Source organism: Tympanuchus pallidicinctus, unplaced genomic scaffold, assembly GCF_026119805.1.
Source record: "Tympanuchus pallidicinctus isolate F22 unplaced genomic scaffold, pur_lepc_1.0 scaffold4, whole genome shotgun sequence".
NCBI classification, from domain to species: domain Eukaryota; kingdom Metazoa; phylum Chordata; class Aves; order Galliformes; family Phasianidae; genus Tympanuchus; species Tympanuchus pallidicinctus.
In genome coordinates, this window is record NW_026294758.1 from 1,066,200 (window position 1) to 1,082,822 (window position 16,623).

The 16,623-nt window shown below is 41.0% G+C and overlaps 1 protein-coding gene across 2 annotated transcripts in view; it reads left to right on the forward strand.

Annotated features, from left to right (window-relative positions):
* ACO1 (aconitase 1) overlaps window positions 1-16,013 on the forward strand; it is a 40,875-nt gene extending 24,862 nt beyond the window's left edge. For both annotated transcript variants that reach the window (XM_052701440.1, XM_052701439.1), the window contains exons 9-21: window positions 427-527; window positions 1,544-1,660; window positions 2,916-3,075; window positions 7,638-7,773; window positions 8,276-8,360; window positions 8,586-8,742; window positions 9,290-9,418; window positions 10,099-10,199; window positions 10,884-11,026; window positions 12,570-12,717; window positions 13,125-13,247; window positions 14,271-14,456; window positions 15,271-16,013. In XM_052701440.1, coding sequence (XP_052557400.1) covers window positions 427-527; window positions 1,544-1,660; window positions 2,916-3,075; window positions 7,638-7,773; window positions 8,276-8,360; window positions 8,586-8,742; window positions 9,290-9,418; window positions 10,099-10,199; window positions 10,884-11,026; window positions 12,570-12,717; window positions 13,125-13,247; window positions 14,271-14,456; window positions 15,271-15,384 — 1,700 coding nt within the window. In that variant the 3' untranslated portion in view covers window positions 15,385-16,013. The remainder of the gene's footprint in view (window positions 1-426; window positions 528-1,543; window positions 1,661-2,915; window positions 3,076-7,637; window positions 7,774-8,275; window positions 8,361-8,585; window positions 8,743-9,289; window positions 9,419-10,098; window positions 10,200-10,883; window positions 11,027-12,569; window positions 12,718-13,124; window positions 13,248-14,270; window positions 14,457-15,270) is intronic.
* Window positions 16,014-16,623: the final 610 nt, after the last annotated feature.

Genomic DNA, 16,623 nt, shown 5'->3' on the forward strand with positions numbered 1-16,623 from the left:
AAGTGAATAGAAGCCCAAAGTGTATATGGTGAAGCCTTGTTAGCTCGAAGCTTTTATCATGTATTTTTATCATGTATTTGCTTATTCAGCTTGTTTCTTGCTTTTAGTGTTAGAAGCCATAGTTAGGAAGAGCAGAATTTTAGGTTGTCTTGTAACTGTCTGCTTAGCCCTCCTTGAACACGGGCTGTCCAGATTACAGAAGCAGGAACCTAAGCTGCTTTTGTTCTGCAGAAGCCACTGTCTGCTCAATTAATCTCTTTCTAGGGAGTCCCTAGTACATGTGTTGAAAGAGTCCTTTTGTGCACAGTGCAGTGTGGAATAGTGTTCACAACAGTGTGAAATAGCCTGTTTTGCTTTCTGTCAAGTAGTTGTTCCTCAGGTTCCTTGTGTTTTTGTTGTTTTTCCTGTATCTGGCTTTCGCCACAGGCCGTGATAAAGAGAAAGTTCTGTGCACCAAAAAGTATCTTGAGGCTGTGGGAATGCTGAGAGATTTCAAGAACTCCTCTCAGGATCCAGACTTCACACAGGTTAGAAATTACCGTGTTTTGGCTCCTTTTTTTATGCCCTGCCCTATTTTAATGTGACTGTTGTCTCTTTTTTAAAGTAACTAAAACTAATCAAAGTACTCCTCCTTCTGTTCCTTTGACTTTATCTGTACAGCTGTCTTATTCCACTGAGTTCTGAATTGAGCCAGCTAGCTGAGTCTCCAGATGTGAAAATTTGGTCATCAGTATAGACTAACTGTCAGCTGAACTTTACCTGCTGCAGATAGCATGACTGATTCCATGTATTTTTGAGAACTCTGGTCCAGAAATGAACAGAGCTCTTGATAATGCAGATGTGTTCTCTGTAGGCCTTGTCTCATGTTTTTCCCTTGCATGTTCAGCAACTTACTTTACTGCATGATAAGGAGACTCCAAAGCTTTATTTGCTAACTGGATACCGAACAAGCTTTTTTCTGTGCAACAAAATCAAGATCATAGTCTATATCTAGGTGACTCAAGATTAGTTCAGTTTTTTAACTTACGTTCAGTTTTGCATGCTTATTAAAAAAAAATAAATAAATAGAAAGAAACACTATAAAGGCAAAGTTGAAACGTGGGTGGGGAATAAGAAACTATGATAGTGTTTTTGTTTTCCTCATAGTTCTCTGAATATTTTCCCTAGGGTACATAAGTAGTCTGTTCTGCTTGATGCCGGTATCAGAATTCCTCCACAGCATTGTTTTCTGAAAAGGATCCTGTTACTAGTATGTGAAAGGATGTAATTCTCTACACCATCTACATTGTTCAGATGATTCCATCACACATTGAGCTTTCAATGATTGGGCTACTTCTGGGAGCCACACCTGGGAGTGAGCAGGGTCTTAGTGTAGAACTGTTCCTACTCTTCTGATCTTTCCCTTCTCATATGTCTCTGATGATTCTTACAAACATAACAATGTGCAGGCTTAGCATTAATTCAGCAATGAAGCAAAGCTCACGTGTGACTTAAGTGGCTTCAGCTTGGTGCTGAATCCCTCTCTGCTGTTCTTACTGAATAGGTTGTTGAGTTGGATCTTCATACTGTTGTGCCTTGCTGCAGCGGACCGAAAAGACCCCAGGACAAAGTTGCTGTGTCAGATATGAAGAAGGACTTTGAGACTTGTCTGGGAGCAAAGGTGACTGGGAACATATGTGTCTACAAACTACCGTATGCTTCTAAAATAGTTTAGGAACTACATTCTGGGATTGACTAGTTTGTTCCTTGCTTTCCTGTTGAGAAGTGAATGAAAGTGCTTGATTGGTGTTTGAAGGCAGGATAGAAAATGATGTCAGTGTTCCTTTTGAACGTTCATTCACCTGGAACTGTTGGCTGTCTTACTGAAGTAGAGTTCCTTCCGATTTTAGACCAGTCTTAGGCCTAATGCAGGTTTGTTGTGTGATTGGGATCTCTGAAAAAAAGCTACCTTGGGTATTGTTGTAGTTTGGACAAAGTAGCTGCTGCACTGACCTGTGTGATGGCTGGCCAGCTCCACATCAGGGCTTTCAAAGTGTGTTAAGCCTTGAGATCTGCAAGGTATTTTTGAATTCTCTACTCAGGTTCAGCAGTTCAAAGCTAATTCTGTCTGACTCTTTCACATTGATGTTAGTGACAGAATAAAAGACATTCAGAGAATATTGTGACTTCTCTCTACGTCATCCAATGAAAAATTGTCATTGAAAGAAAAGCAAGATTTTAGTTCAAAATATTATGCCCAAACTTGTAAACTTATAAAATCAGTTTGAATCTTTACTTGATATGGTACCCCTCCCAGATAACCTCATAGAATAACTCTACTTGTTAAATAGCAGTGCAGCACTTCAATGATTTAAATCAAGAAGTATTAACTGCAGTGATTTGTTAGATTTCTAATTGCACTAAAGGACCTTATCATTCTAAATCTCTGAAATTACTGCTTTATGCTGCAAACAGTGTCTTCTTGCTTTTTATCAACTGTCTCAAATCATTTTGCAACATATGTTTGTGTTTTTTGATTTTTGCAGCTTAAAAGTTGTTCATATTATGCCTAAAATCTCAGACTAGGCTGTGTAGCAAGACTATCTTGGGGAATCTTTGCTTTCCAGTATGTGATCAGGAATCCAGAGCAAGTAGGTCAGAAGCACCTGAGCATACTAAAGGGGAATACATTCATGCAGGAAGAAAACCCAAATACTTTTGCTTTGAAGACTGTTTTACCAGTAAAAAGAGAATGGAATATAGAGCAATGGAAATTATTTTAGTCCACCACTTTGGCCAAAGATGCAAACCTCCAGCACAGTGCAAGCACTGGTGTGACTGCACACACTTCTCATTCAGGAAGTTTGCGGCTGATTTCCAGTCAAATTATTAACATTGGAGGCATCCTTTTTGATTCTTTCTTTTTCCTCTTACAGCAAGGATTCAAGGGATTCCAGATTGCCCCCGATCGACACAACAGCGTAGTCAAATTTAACTTTGAGGGCTGTGACTTCGAGCTGTCCCATGGTTCAGTAGTGATTGCTGCCATTACAAGCTGTACTAATACCAGTAACCCCTCAGTCATGCTGGGAGCAGGTAAGTATATCTGCTCGGTTTTATGTGCAGTAGTCTTTCTATGGCTCTGGCTGTGTGTTGTGAAGACAAAGACAACCCTAACTCTGTTTTCATCATTTGGCATACTAGAATTGAGAGTAGTCCTTAAAGGAGTAGCAGAAGAAATTCTGGACATAGTAGCTGGAAATGTGGGTTGAAGTTTTTCCTGCACTGTTTTCTCTCCAGGTCAAACTGGAGCTGAATTAACCAGCACCTCTGACACTTGATCAGATGCACAGAAACAGCTCTGTAGATCTGTGATAGAAGCTGAGGAGGGACTACTGAAAGTCAGCACTGCAGGGAAAGGGTCTGTTTGCTTAAATCTGGAGGTGCTCTTGTCTATCAGCGGAGTATGAAGCATATGCTTAGCTGTCTGAACAATTGTCTGAGAGTAGGTAAGGACACATAAATGAGGAAAAATGTCCTCTCTGGAATTTCTGTCCCCCAGAGCCTTGTCGTTTTCACTTGAACTGTATCCAAGAAATGGTCCTAGGTGAACTTTTTTCTCCCACTCTCTTGCTTATCACCATTGAAATACTGTCATTTAATACAGTTGGTGTGAATGTGAATAGATAAAATTTGAGCTAAGGACGTTGTACCAAACAAGTTGCCTTATACATTTGTCTGTCAGTAAGATACAGCTCGTGTTTCAGCAGTGTACTGTTTCTCTAAGGTGATCTTCAGATGTATTGAAGAGAAGTATTGAAATGATTGAATGTATGGGAAAGATTCCCACCAGTAGGGATCAGCAGTGCCATAGTATAACTCATGGTTGATAGCAGTGTGAATCAAAAAGTATCACTTAAAAGAGTTCATAAAGGAAGCTATCTCTTGAAATCAGTAGTATTTGGTTGTTGTTGTTATTTATTTATATGTCTCTACTGCTAAGAATCTAGAAATTGACTCTTACAGAAAGCCATTCAGTTGATCTTAGAATCATTGCTTCTACTTCCTCTTGAGAGGCAAAACACAAATTCAGCCTGAGATTTCACCATCAAATAAATTAATGAAAGTATGACTAAAAGGACATGGCAGGTGAAGCCCTTTCATTATTTCACTTTCAGAACCATTAAATAAATAAATTAAAAGGACATGATGACTGAGAAGGTATATTACTCACACATCTAATTTCCAGAACTATGAATTAGTAACTTAGGAACTTGTAATGGCGTGGCTGTGCCCACTGTTTTCACTGAGGTGCAGGCTCATTACCTGTGTCTGCCCTGTTGGAGCTGCAGGTGCAAGTTGAGCAGTGCTGGGTTGCCCAGGGCTGCCAGGCAGGTGGCATAAGAATGGCAGCTGCCCGCATTGCAAAAGGATTGATTAAGGAAAGACAGGGGGGCCCAGGGAGCCTGCAGCTGTGGTGCTTGTGGGAGCTGGAGAAGCTCCAACGGTGATGGGCCAGTTGTAAAACTGTGTGCCGTGAAAGAGCACTGTGAGGTGGAGGAGCAGGAATAGCAGCCAAGGTCTGGCTGCTGCTTGGTGGCAGCAGGGAGGGGGCTGGTACTTTTCCCTCCCTGCTGCAGCAGCAGGGTCTGGCAGGGTTGGAGTGGTGCTGTATGGGGCTCAGGTGGTGGCTTTCTTGGAGCACTTGAGTGGTGGGGGACCAATGTGTACCACATTGTCTGTGTGCCTTCTTCCTTTTCTGCCACCAGCAGGCTGCTTTTGTGCTCTGCTCTGCTCCCTGTGTGGGGTGGGTACCTGCGCTGCTCCTCAGGTGGTTTGTGTTCAGATCTCTCTGCAAGGCAGACTCAGCCAGGGCATCTCTCTTCTGGGCAACTCTTGGCTTGCGGTGTTCAAGAAGTTGTGGATAATCTCTCTTGAAGCATGGCTTATAGTAGAAGAGTAACTAAAAAATGCAAAGTAGAAGAGCTGCTATCATTTTGAGGTTGACAGACAGCAAGATACAGGAACTAAAACAGATTTCTAAAGACAGGTATTGGTATTAGAATGTCTGTTGGTCAGTGTAATGCTACACCTTAGGCTGACTAAAACAAGATATGTTGCAGATATATGTGAATAAACAGACTAATCATATCCTGATTTTTCTATCTTTGATATATTTGATACTACTCAAATATATTTTATCCGTGTTTCTACTACTCAGCAATGCTAGCTACCTTAAAATACCTGAAAACAGACAGAAAGAAATAAAGACCAGAATGTTTTCTGTTGTCCTCATCTCCTATGTTGCCAAGACTTACGTTATTGGACCTGCCATCCCTCCCACCAGAATACTGTGGTTCATTTAGGAGCAACTGATGTACCTTACTATGAGCAGCAAGTGCTTCTTCCTCTGCTAGAGATTCAGGAAGAGAGGGATGCCTTTTGCAGTCACGTTTTATTTTGGTGAATCTGTGCAGATTAAATCAACGAATTGAGCTTTTCTTGGTTTCAGTCTGAAAAACTCTCAAAGATCCTTTCCTACCCAGTACTTCTATCTTAGACATTTATTCAAGGATTGCAGCATAGTAAATAAGTAAGGCTATCCAGTGGTCTTAAATTCCTCACTTTCAACCAGTAGCCAGAGATTCTGTGAAAAGCTGATGGCTGAGAAGATACTTCATTTGCCAGAGCTCTCCTCAGAAGAAACATGAGGTAAACATTTGTTTTCCTCTTCATCTGTAAAAATTTGTGATCTGTTTTCCCCCACCTTCAATGCTCCAGCAGCATCACAAGCCATCTCTGTGTCCTGCACCTTTGAGAGGAACAAGGTTAGTGTTTCCCAGTTCACTTGCCCTTAACAGGACAACTGGATCAGGTCAATCCTGATAATGATCACAACTGTTGAGCTGTGTTTCTTCTGAGGATTGAGAAGTGGTTTTCCTGCAGGCAGACCATCTTTGCTCAGTTTTTTTCCTTTAGTTCTAGCTGGGTGTATCCTTCAGTTGTTCCACCAATGCAGCATAATTTCCCCAAACCTTTGGCTTCCAGGCTAATGGTATGCATTTTACTTCTGTTTGCTGTGGCGTGGAGATTCTGGTCTTTCGGCCTAATTAGCTTACTAGCTTAAATTTGATGCTTAAATTTGAGTTTGATGCACAGAAGTCTCTGCAGTTGCTATCAAGTTAGTGCTCTGAATGCATTCACTGCAGCGTAATACACAGCAGCCTGAAAAATGCAGTGCCAAGGATCTCAGCACACTCACTCAGATTCAGTAGCAGCTGTAACCTTTGCTGCCTTGCTCTTTGGCCTTGTCAAGCAGGGAAAGAATAATTCTCTCGTTCTCTGTTAACTGTTTATATACTACCTTGTTGAGAACCCTCAGAGATACCCGCAGGAAAGATGATGATTTCTTATTCAAAGTGGAGTTTTAAATTAAATAAAACATACAGTGCTAAAAGAAATCCAAAATACGGACAGTTCTTTCAATCTACAGAAGTATATTCTGTGCTCTAAATAGTATGGAGGGGCTGTATGTTTGTGTGGGCAGTGTGCATATGCTGTAGTAGCCTTGACAGCCTAATCTGATTTTGTGAGAGTTGGATTAAGATTTCTCTGAGTAACTGAAGTTCTGTCATTTCCTTGCCTGGTTTAGAGCTTGATTTTGTGTTTCAGAGCTGATATTTGCAGGAAAGCAGAAGCCAAAGCTTTCAGAGGGTCTGTCGGCCTCTCAGATCTTAGTGTGATCATTTGTTCACGGTTAGCGAGTATGCAGGAACTCCAGTTTACAACAGCTGTCTCTGACAGCTAGGTGGCCTCAGCCATTTCAGGAATGGGGCTGCTTTTTGATATATAATCTACTGCTAGGCCTCCAAGTCTAAGGTCTGGGCCTTCTCACAGAGTACTCTAAGAGGAGTTCTCCATGGCATGTCTAATAGTACCGAACAGCTGACAAAAAGCAAATTAGTGTGATGATTATCTTTCTGCTGGAGCTCCTGCTGGATCAAAGCAGAGCTCACATATACTTTCTCATGCAAGTAGGTGTGTTTTGGAAAAAAATTACCATTTACAATTGAAAAAAGTAATTAAAAATTACTTGTTGGGCATTGCCAGCACATATGAACTACTCATTTAAGTGGAAGAAGGTCAGAATCAATATGTTTCTGGCAACATATCTATTCCACTAGATCATCTCCATGCACATTGCAAGTAAGGACTGGTAAAATAGCACTTTAATAATGAATTGTGATGATGACAGCTGCTGCACTCGGAAGCAATTTGTGTGAGTGCCCCAATAGGTTGGTTGTTATTTCAGCTCTAAGCTGCCAGAGGTGGGAAGGTAACAATCCTTCATTTTTTGTGAGATGTTTGTCTTATGGCTATTGTTTGTTTGGAGAACTGAAACTCCATTGGAGTTCTGAATGTCTGCATGCCACTGCTGTGTGAGTGCATTTTGTTCAGTGTAATTTCCCATGAGAAACAGAAATTGCAGACTGGGTTTACAGTTCAACAGTGCATTTGTACTCTAGCTGGTTACTCTGTAATCAGTGCTGTAGTCCTTTTTGGCTCTCCAGTTATTTAATGACACTGCTGTTAACCTGTTGATCCACCAAACTATTCCACGTCCAGGAAAAACTGCAACTATACTTTGCATTTTTCAGGATTGCTTGCCAAGAAAGCTGTTGAAGCTGGTTTGACAGTGAAGCCTTACATCAAAACTAGCCTGTCCCCAGGAAGTGGCGTTGTCACTTACTATCTGAGAGAGAGTGGAGTCATGAGTTACCTTTCTCAGCTGGGGTAAGTAAGCCTTTCTTACTGTTGTCCAGTGTGTAACTGTAAGCACTGCCAAGTGTTGCAATGGAATAACTCTTGGTCTGCACAGATTAAAAGATATGGCAGATGCTCTACAACATGCTCCTGCGTGAATTAGTGCATTGCTGTTGTGCTGGTTGACTTAGTTCCAAGCAGGGAAAGGGCTTGCTGCCTTCTTGAAGACTCATGTTCCTGTACAGGAGAATGGATTCTTTTTCAAGAATAATTGCTTTAAAATAGCATAAATGGCAATATATTGTTGTTCATCTTGCTAGATAGCAGTTTCCCAGCTCTTTGCTCTGTATACATGGAGTGTCACTGCAGTAATAAAAAGTGATCATTCTGGAAAATGCTGTTTTCAGCAGCAGCGGATTTGTTAAAACAGTACATCTTCTGAAAGTAAGCTAAGGAGTCAATTGCTAAGGTGTTAAACACCTAACTCCAAAATAGTTTTTTAATTCCTTGATGATTTCCGTGCTCTGTCTAGGTTTGATGTAGTGGGTTATGGCTGTATGACTTGTATTGGCAATAGCGGACCCCTGCCAGACTCCGTTGTTGAAGCCATCTTACAGGTATGCATCAGTCAGATTTCCATGTGCATTCTATATAGGTAAGTTATTCTCTGTGCAGTATTGAGCTTAACCTTGTCAGGTGTGTACGAAGTAAATGCAGTTTTCTTTGGGAGGTACTTGGGGATCAGTTGGAAGGAGACAGTTCTTTGTCATCTTACTGATGTTGCAGCATGATGCAACTCTGCAAACCTGCTGCACCAGCTTCCTTGTCTCAAACTCTTGCAGGGAGACCTCGTAGCAGTGGGTGTTTTGTCTGGCAACAGGAACTTTGAAGGGCGTGTGCATCCCAACACCCGTGCTAACTACCTAGCCTCCCCACTGCTGGTCATAGCCTACGCAATTGCAGGAACTGTCCGGATTGACTTTGAGAAAGAGCCTTTGGGTAAGACATGGGGTGCTTCTTCTCATACCTCATAAATGGAACTAGTTGGAATTAAGCTCTTAAGAGCTTAATTTTGTCCCAAGGAGATACTCCAAATGTGTGAGCACGTCTGGGATACTAAGCATGCAGTTGTCAAGCAGGAGAGCAAAAATTGGTCTATGTGTTGGAGGAAGGGGAAAACCATGTTAGCCCTCTGTTCTAATTCCATGGGAGACATTTTGATTGCATATGGGTGGTGGTTTTTCATGAGCAGCCTGATCTAATACACCTCCTTTGAGTAGGCAATTCAACCTGACAAACTTTGTAATCCTTTCTAACCTAAATTATTGTGCAAATATTCTGAAAGACCAATAGAGATCACAAAAGTAGGCATATGTACAGGCATCAAGCTCGTGAGGCTATCATCTGTCAGATCCTTGTAGTTGAAAAAGGGTGTTTCTCGTGAGTTTTTGTTGGGTTAGAAGGAACGCACAGCTGGAAGGCACACTTTTATTTTTCTTAATGGAACATGTATATAACATGTATATAACATTATCAATTTATACAGGAATAAATGCTTCAGGGAAGAAGATTTTCCTGCAAGACATCTGGCCAACACGAAACGAGATACAGGCTGTTGAGCGTCAGTTTGTTATTCCTGGGATGTTCAAGGAGGTCTACCAAAAGATAGAGGCAAGTTAATCCTTTGGGAAGTGGTTTTATTTATGTGCTGTGCCATTCTGAAGATGTTAATAGGTTTAGAGAGTGAAAAGAACCTTTTCCTTCTGTTTCTGTTGCTCTGGTTGTGGCAGTATTCAAGTGAGGTTTTATTTATTATTGCAAATGACTCCTGGCTATGTAATTAGTTCTTATGGCTGGTCGTGTCCTGAATATTGCAGATTATGGGCTTTAAACAGTTATTTTAGGCTGATATTAGAAAGTGAGATGTTCCAGCCTCACAGATATTTTTCTTCAGATGACATAAAATTCATCTGCATTACTTGATAGCATTAATGGCAGAGAAAAACTTGTACTTGGTAAGATATTCCTGTAAGTCTTCCTCAGGTACTGAAACAAAATGTTCTTGGGGTTTAAGTGGTGGAAAAGTTTCTTTGGGAGTTATAAAATGTTATCTGCCTTCATAACATAGATAAATGCTAGAAAAATGGGTGAGTAGCTCTTCTTCTGCAATGAAGGGAGTGAGCTTGCATTTTCTTACCTGTTCTTCTAATAGGTAGAGTCATTAAAACAAAGCAAAAAAGAATAGAGTGGCACAAGAACTTCCCAAAAGCCTGAAAAAATACAAGGCTTTTGCAGAAATCAAATCTGTTGCTTCTGAAAACTTAGAGATGGAATGTTTATGTGTTTTTCAGACAGTAAATGAATCTTGGAATGCCTTAGATGCTCCCTCCGACAAGCTGTATACTTGGAATCCAAAGTCGACATACATCAAGTCTCCGCCTTTCTTTGATGGTCTGGTAAGTGTGCACTCCCCCTTTGAATCAGGCCAAACACTACAGCAACCATGACTAACCTGGAGGGTGAAGCAGGGGCGCATCAGGGCGCCCAGAAGCATCCATAATAGCCTGCTGAGACTTCATTTCTGAGCTGTTATCACACTCACTGTATTCATTTTAATACACAGGCACAAGCCAGTCTAAAAATTGCAAGGATTCTCTGCTGCTTCAAGGTTTTTGAAAATTCCCCTTTCTTGTTAAGCTGGGATAGTTTTAAGTAGTAACAAACAAATGAAGGAAAAAGAAAGGGACCCATATATATTCTTGCCTGCATTTTGCACTAATTAGTTCAGCACTTAGATGCAGTTTCAGCACTGTTTAAAGGAAAGTGCAGATTTCAGTGCATGCAGATGTCCAGGAATCGTGGATTTTCCTCTATGTTCATGCATGTGCTGTTGAAACCCTCAGCTAGCTTTTTTGCCTCAAGTATTTTATACATACATGAATTTGCTGACAGACAGCCAGGACGTCATACTTGGTTTAAGAATGACTGTATCTTTCATACCATTTTTTTCTTTATCCTAACTTACATGAAAAGGGAGGCTCTATTTTGCAGATTTCTTCTACATATTTTGTCTTTTTGAGAAAGGTAAGGGAGTTGTGTATCATTTTAAAATAATGTTCTTTGTACTTGTGGTGGCTTAGACTTTGGCTCTGCAGACGCCCAGAACTATAGAAGATGCTTATGTCCTGTTGAATTTTGGAGATTCTGTGACAACGGACCACATATCTCCAGCTGGGAACATAGCAAGGAATAGTCCTGCAGCCCGTTATTTGACCAGCAGAGGGTAAGTAGTACATTCTTGTTCCTGTTGCAGATTGGGAAGAGGAAATGAGCCACAATTACTGTGCCATGTTATGGACACACATCAGCTGTCTGTTCACAGATGCTTGTGTACCTTGGATGATGCTTGGAGAATATGTAAAAGAAGAAGAGAAAGCATTCCTGTGTTGTTTCAGCGTTTGGCACTGGTTCTAAAAGCTTGTGTAGGGTATGCAGATGTATTCAGCTTGAGAACTGAAGATGTTTGTATGGAATATGATGGTTCAGAATGGTCACAGTCCTTGGGGTCAAAAACTGGTTCTGCACTCACTTATAGCACGTACAGCAATTTCACATATCACGATACTACATCACGGATATCACGAACTACAGAGTTTTGAGTTTCAGTGCAGCTGCAATGACTGGCACAGCTATTGCCTTCAGCCTAGAAGCTGTTGTAAACTGCTCCTTTGCTGTGGACAGCCTGTCAGTTCAGTACTGTGGGTTCAATGTAAGACAAAACCAGGCCTTACTGAGTCTCCCTATTCACTCTTCAATGTAATGTGATAAGTTGTTTATTCACTGGTTTAGCTTTGCTTACAAATTCTGTGGAGCTTTGAGGAACAGTACTGACAGCTTAGAAATTAAGTATTTTCACTAGATTTAATAAATTTGGAGAGAAAATTGGTTAAAACTGTGCAGTCCACTGACGATTAACTGTTTTGGCTTCTTTGGCCCACTTTGAAATCTAAATTGGACATGAGGAAGTATTACTTTTCAGAAAGGGTGGTCAGGCACTGGAATGGATGCCCAGGGAGGTGGTGGAGTCACCGAGCCTGGGGGTGTTCAAGGAAAGGCTGGATGTTGTGTTGAGGGACATGATTTAGTGGGAGCTATTGGGAATAGGTGAACGGTTGGACTGGATGATCTTTTAGGTCTTTTCCAACCTTGGTGATTCTATGATTCTATGATAAATAGCTCCCTTCTGAGTATAGTCCAATATAAACATTTCAATTTTATGTCATATTGTTGTGATTTTTTTTTTCTTTACTGATCGGGGTAGAGTCTCCTTTAATTCCCACATCCGTATTTTTAAACATAGTTTTTCTCCCTCAGGTCTCACTTCCAGCAAAGATTCTCTCTTTGCCCTATAGGTATTTATCACAGTGGTGTCTCTACCTCTAGATGCTGTAGTAATACAAATAACCATAACAAATTTCAGTAGCCAGCTATTGAGTGAAGCTGAGAAAAGCTGATTCATGATTCGTAAGGAAGGATTGTACTGCTTCTTCTGACCCAACATAGCAGTATCTCTGCATTACTGTCAGATACGTTTTGTAGGGCACAGGATGAGAATACCAGTACAGCTGCTTTCTATGTCCAGGCTAAGTAGGCCTGTTCTTTTTTCTTCTTTATTTTTCTGTTCTTTTTTTCTTCTTTAAATAACCATAGAAACACCAGAGAAATGGGTGCTGCTGCCCTGATGGGAGCGATCCATAGCTGCTTCAGGGACACTAGCTCGTGACTGCATTTAAACCAACAGCCCTGCTTTTCTTTTTCATGAATAGCTTGACTCCTCGAGAGTTCAATTCCTACGGTTCTCGCAGAGGGAATGATGCTGTTATGGCCAGAGGAACATTTGCAAACATTCGTCTGGTGAACAAATTTATTGATAAACAGGGACCTCAGACTGTCCATTTCCCTTCAGGAGAAACAGTAAGTATACACGCCGCTTTAAAATGAGGCTCCTTGGCAGTAGGTGGGATTAGCATTAGATTTGTTTCGTTCAGCTTACATCATTAATTTCAGCACCTTTTAAGGAAAGCTGAGGAGGAGTCTGAAGATTTCATAGACTCAGGGCAGCAGGTCACACATACCTGCATAAGGTGGTGCTCTGAGGCTCAGCAATGGAGAGCAGAACCTTGTGGTGAGAATGGAAAGTGTGGGCTGTGGTAGAAATGCGTTCAGGCTGGCAGTCACAAAGCACCATGTAACTTAACATGGAGTTAAGTGGCATAAAGTGTGGGCTTCAGCTCTCAGTGTGAAAACACGATTTTCTTATTTCTACAGAAGTGTATTTCCACCCACAATAGTATATAAAGAGTTTTGTATTTTCATTGCAGCTGGATGTGTTCGATGCTGCAGAAAGATACAAGCAGGCTGGCCATCCTTTGATTGTGCTGGCTGGGAAGGAATATGGTGCAGGGAGCTCAAGAGACTGGGCGGCCAAAGGGCCGTTCCTCTTGGTAAGTAACTCAAGTAATGTAGGAGGAGGATGATACTTAGAAGTTTGTTCATTTTTTCAGGAAGAGTAGCTTACAGCATTATCTTAGGTAGCTTATTCTCATTCTGGATATCAGAAGCTATTCTGAAGTACAAGCTGAGTCCAAGAGCCACAGTACGTTTGCAAATATATTCAAGTATTCATAGAGCCCATTCAGGCAGGAAGACATGACAGAACTTCAGCTAGCTTTCCATACACCAGAAAGGCCATTTTCTTTAATCTTGCATCATACAGCCCAATAAACCTTGGGTCTACTTCAGGCTGCTTTCTTCAGCTCGCTTATCAGAGAAGATATAAAGTGTAATAAGTGAAGTATTAGTGAACTTTAAATTTAGCATTGCTTCACCATGCAGGTTTCAGGAAGTCGTATCAGTATTGTTATTGGATCCTGGTGTAAATCCAGGTACAGTGGAACATCTGTCATTCTGTATGCTGTCCTACATTATTCAGCAGCCAAGGTGATGCAAGTTTTCTTGGTATGCAATTTTTGAATGCAACAGTTGTGTGCATTTTTAAGCAACGAATTAAGAGGGTTAGTGTTTAGGGTTACGTCTGCCTAAGTTTTTAAAATTACTGTTGCAGTGGTGAAGTTTGTGTAAACTATTTGCACATGGACATGTAAAGATCAATAACACTGCCCCCTGGAATATGCAGGGTAGGAGAACACTGAAGTAGCAAAAATTACAAAAATAACTACTGGTACTCTACGTGTGACACAAAGAAGTCTACAAAAAACACACAGGAAAATCACACAGAATTCCCAGAAAAGTGCATGCAGTTTTTTGGCAATCTTTCTTCTTAAGATGTTTAGAAGTTGACATATAATCAAGTTACTGTGGGCAATCCACTGATTAGCAGTACCTACTGACCAGCAACAGTCAGTAAATGAAGGGTGGGCACCTCAGACATCCCAGTTCTGTTCCTGTGAGAGCAGAAGGTCTATCCTGAGCCATCTGGATAAGCACACCCATTGTGTACTTCTCAGGGCGTCAAGGCTGTGCTTGCTGAAAGCTATGAGAGGATTCATCGGAGCAACCTTGTGGGGATGGGAGTGATTCCTCTGCAGTATTTACCTGGGGAGGATGCAAGGACTTTAGGACTCACTGGAAGAGAACGTTACACGATTATAATTCCTGAAAGTCTAAAACCACAGATGAATATCGAGATCAAGGTATGAAATGCCTGAGGGCTGCCACAGTTTCTCTTGAATTAACTGTCTCTTCAAACTGTATCTTTTCCAGTAATCTCTTTTTTCAGGAAGGTAAAAGAATTGAGGGCAGGGGATTGGACTAGATGATCTTTTGATGTCCCTTCCAATCCCTGGCATTCTGTTATTGTGAGGAAGCAGTAATTCTGAAAGCAGTGATGGGAGATAAAAGCAGCATTCCCAAACAGCTTAATTCCGCACGAAGCAGTCCTGTATTGTGGAGTAGCCTACAAATGTTGTCTACGTATGCCCAATTAATGTCCTGAAACTGGGAGAGCATAGATCCCAGTGAATTCATCACTTTATTGTAAAGTCACTGATGAGAACAGCTTTCAGCAAAACTGACGTAGTTTGATTCGCTTCCCGCTCCTGTCTTTCTGCTTTTCTTCTTCCCATTCAGAGCTCCAGTGAAAGCTAATGCAATTAGTGTTACTGTTGTACCTAAGCCAGGAGAATGACTGCACAGAAAAACATGAGCAGTTATTGTAACCACTTAATTTGGTGGTCAGCTTACATGCAGCTTACATACTAGGCTTGTGTCGACCTTAAATCAGTTAGAGACAGTAAGTGCAGTGCAAGGAGTCTCCATATTGTTTCAAGCCAACTTGCTCTGAAGATGTTGGCTGTGGTCTGGTGTGGCCCCTTGTCTTAAAAAAAAAAGCACTGGTGTCCACTTGCTGTTCATCTGAGCTGTTCAGATTAGAAAACTATCGTCATAGCCTGTATTTTACTATTGTGTGGTAAGTTCTGCTGCTTGAACTCTCTTTAACCTCAACAGCTGGATACTGGGAAAACCTTTCATGCCATCATGAGGTTTGACACGGACGTGGAGCTCACTTACTTCCACAATGGAGGCATTCTGAACTACATGATTCGTAAAATGGCGTCTTAATCAAAAATGCTGGGCGCAGGCCTGCTTCTGGTGAGCACGGCAAAACTAATCAGTAACAATGAAGTGAGAAGAGCAAACCATACAGTGAACAGCGGCGTCTTGGATTTGATTTGTTCTTTTAAACAAGCCTTTTGAAAGGCTTGTTGGCCATGCTGAATGATTCTGTGCATCAGGAAACTTGTCACTTTTGCCCATTAAAGAAAACAACTTTTCATTAGTTTTGAATGGCGACTGAAAATTGTAGTTGGCTTGACTTACCTTAGAACATGGTGCAAAGGTCATTAAAATGCTGACAGAATCTGTGGAACTATTGAAGATCATATGCTGGTTTTTTGTGTTTGGTCCATTTCCTTTGACTGCTAAGTTCAGTTCTGCGTTATATTTAGTGGTCCAAAAACTAACTGACGGCATACATCTAATTTTTATTCCTTCCTGATTATCTGATATTGACTTCCTTTCTTATTCAGCTGACCAGATTCTGAATCTAATACTGAAATTAATCATCTAGCTGTTTATTAATTCAGAAGAAGATGTGAACTCTGTTCCTTTAAAATCTAAGCCTTTGTGGAAAGGTGGACCTATGGGGATAATATTTCTAATGGATATAAAATTAAACTTATTTTCAAAGAGTTCAGTGTGCTGTTTCATGTTGTCCTAGGTACTAAGGTACAGAAGAAAGCTTCAGCCTTATTTTCTCGCTGTCCCTAACTGGATCAGGACCCCACCAATCGTATCCTGTTGTATTTTAATTCTCACTTGTTTCTTTGGACAGTTAACATGAGACAGGATGACAACGAAAACTGTCCAACACGAACGACCTTCTGTAGCTCAGCATGATACTGCTGATTTAATTCCCTCTCCTGCTTTGTGTCCTCAAGAAAATAATTTACCACATTTCCAAGATGTACATCAGCAAGTTTATGACAGTGAGCACCCAGTAATAGTAATACAGTCACTGAAGTCATACCCATGTACAGTGATAACAAATACCTTCTTACTCGGAGACAAACAAGGTGATAGCACTAACTCTTATTCCTAACTGTATGTGGAGCAACTGCCAAAACAATTAACAGGAGAGAAATTCTTTCAGAGCAATCTCTTATTACTTGTATTTTCAGTGCACTTTGCTCCTGCTCTGTTGGGGTGGGGTGCAGTGCAATTAATTTTGAAAGAAATCAAAGGACTGGAGGAGGAGACAGAGATTACATTGTACCTGCAACAGCCTACTGATGACAGCAG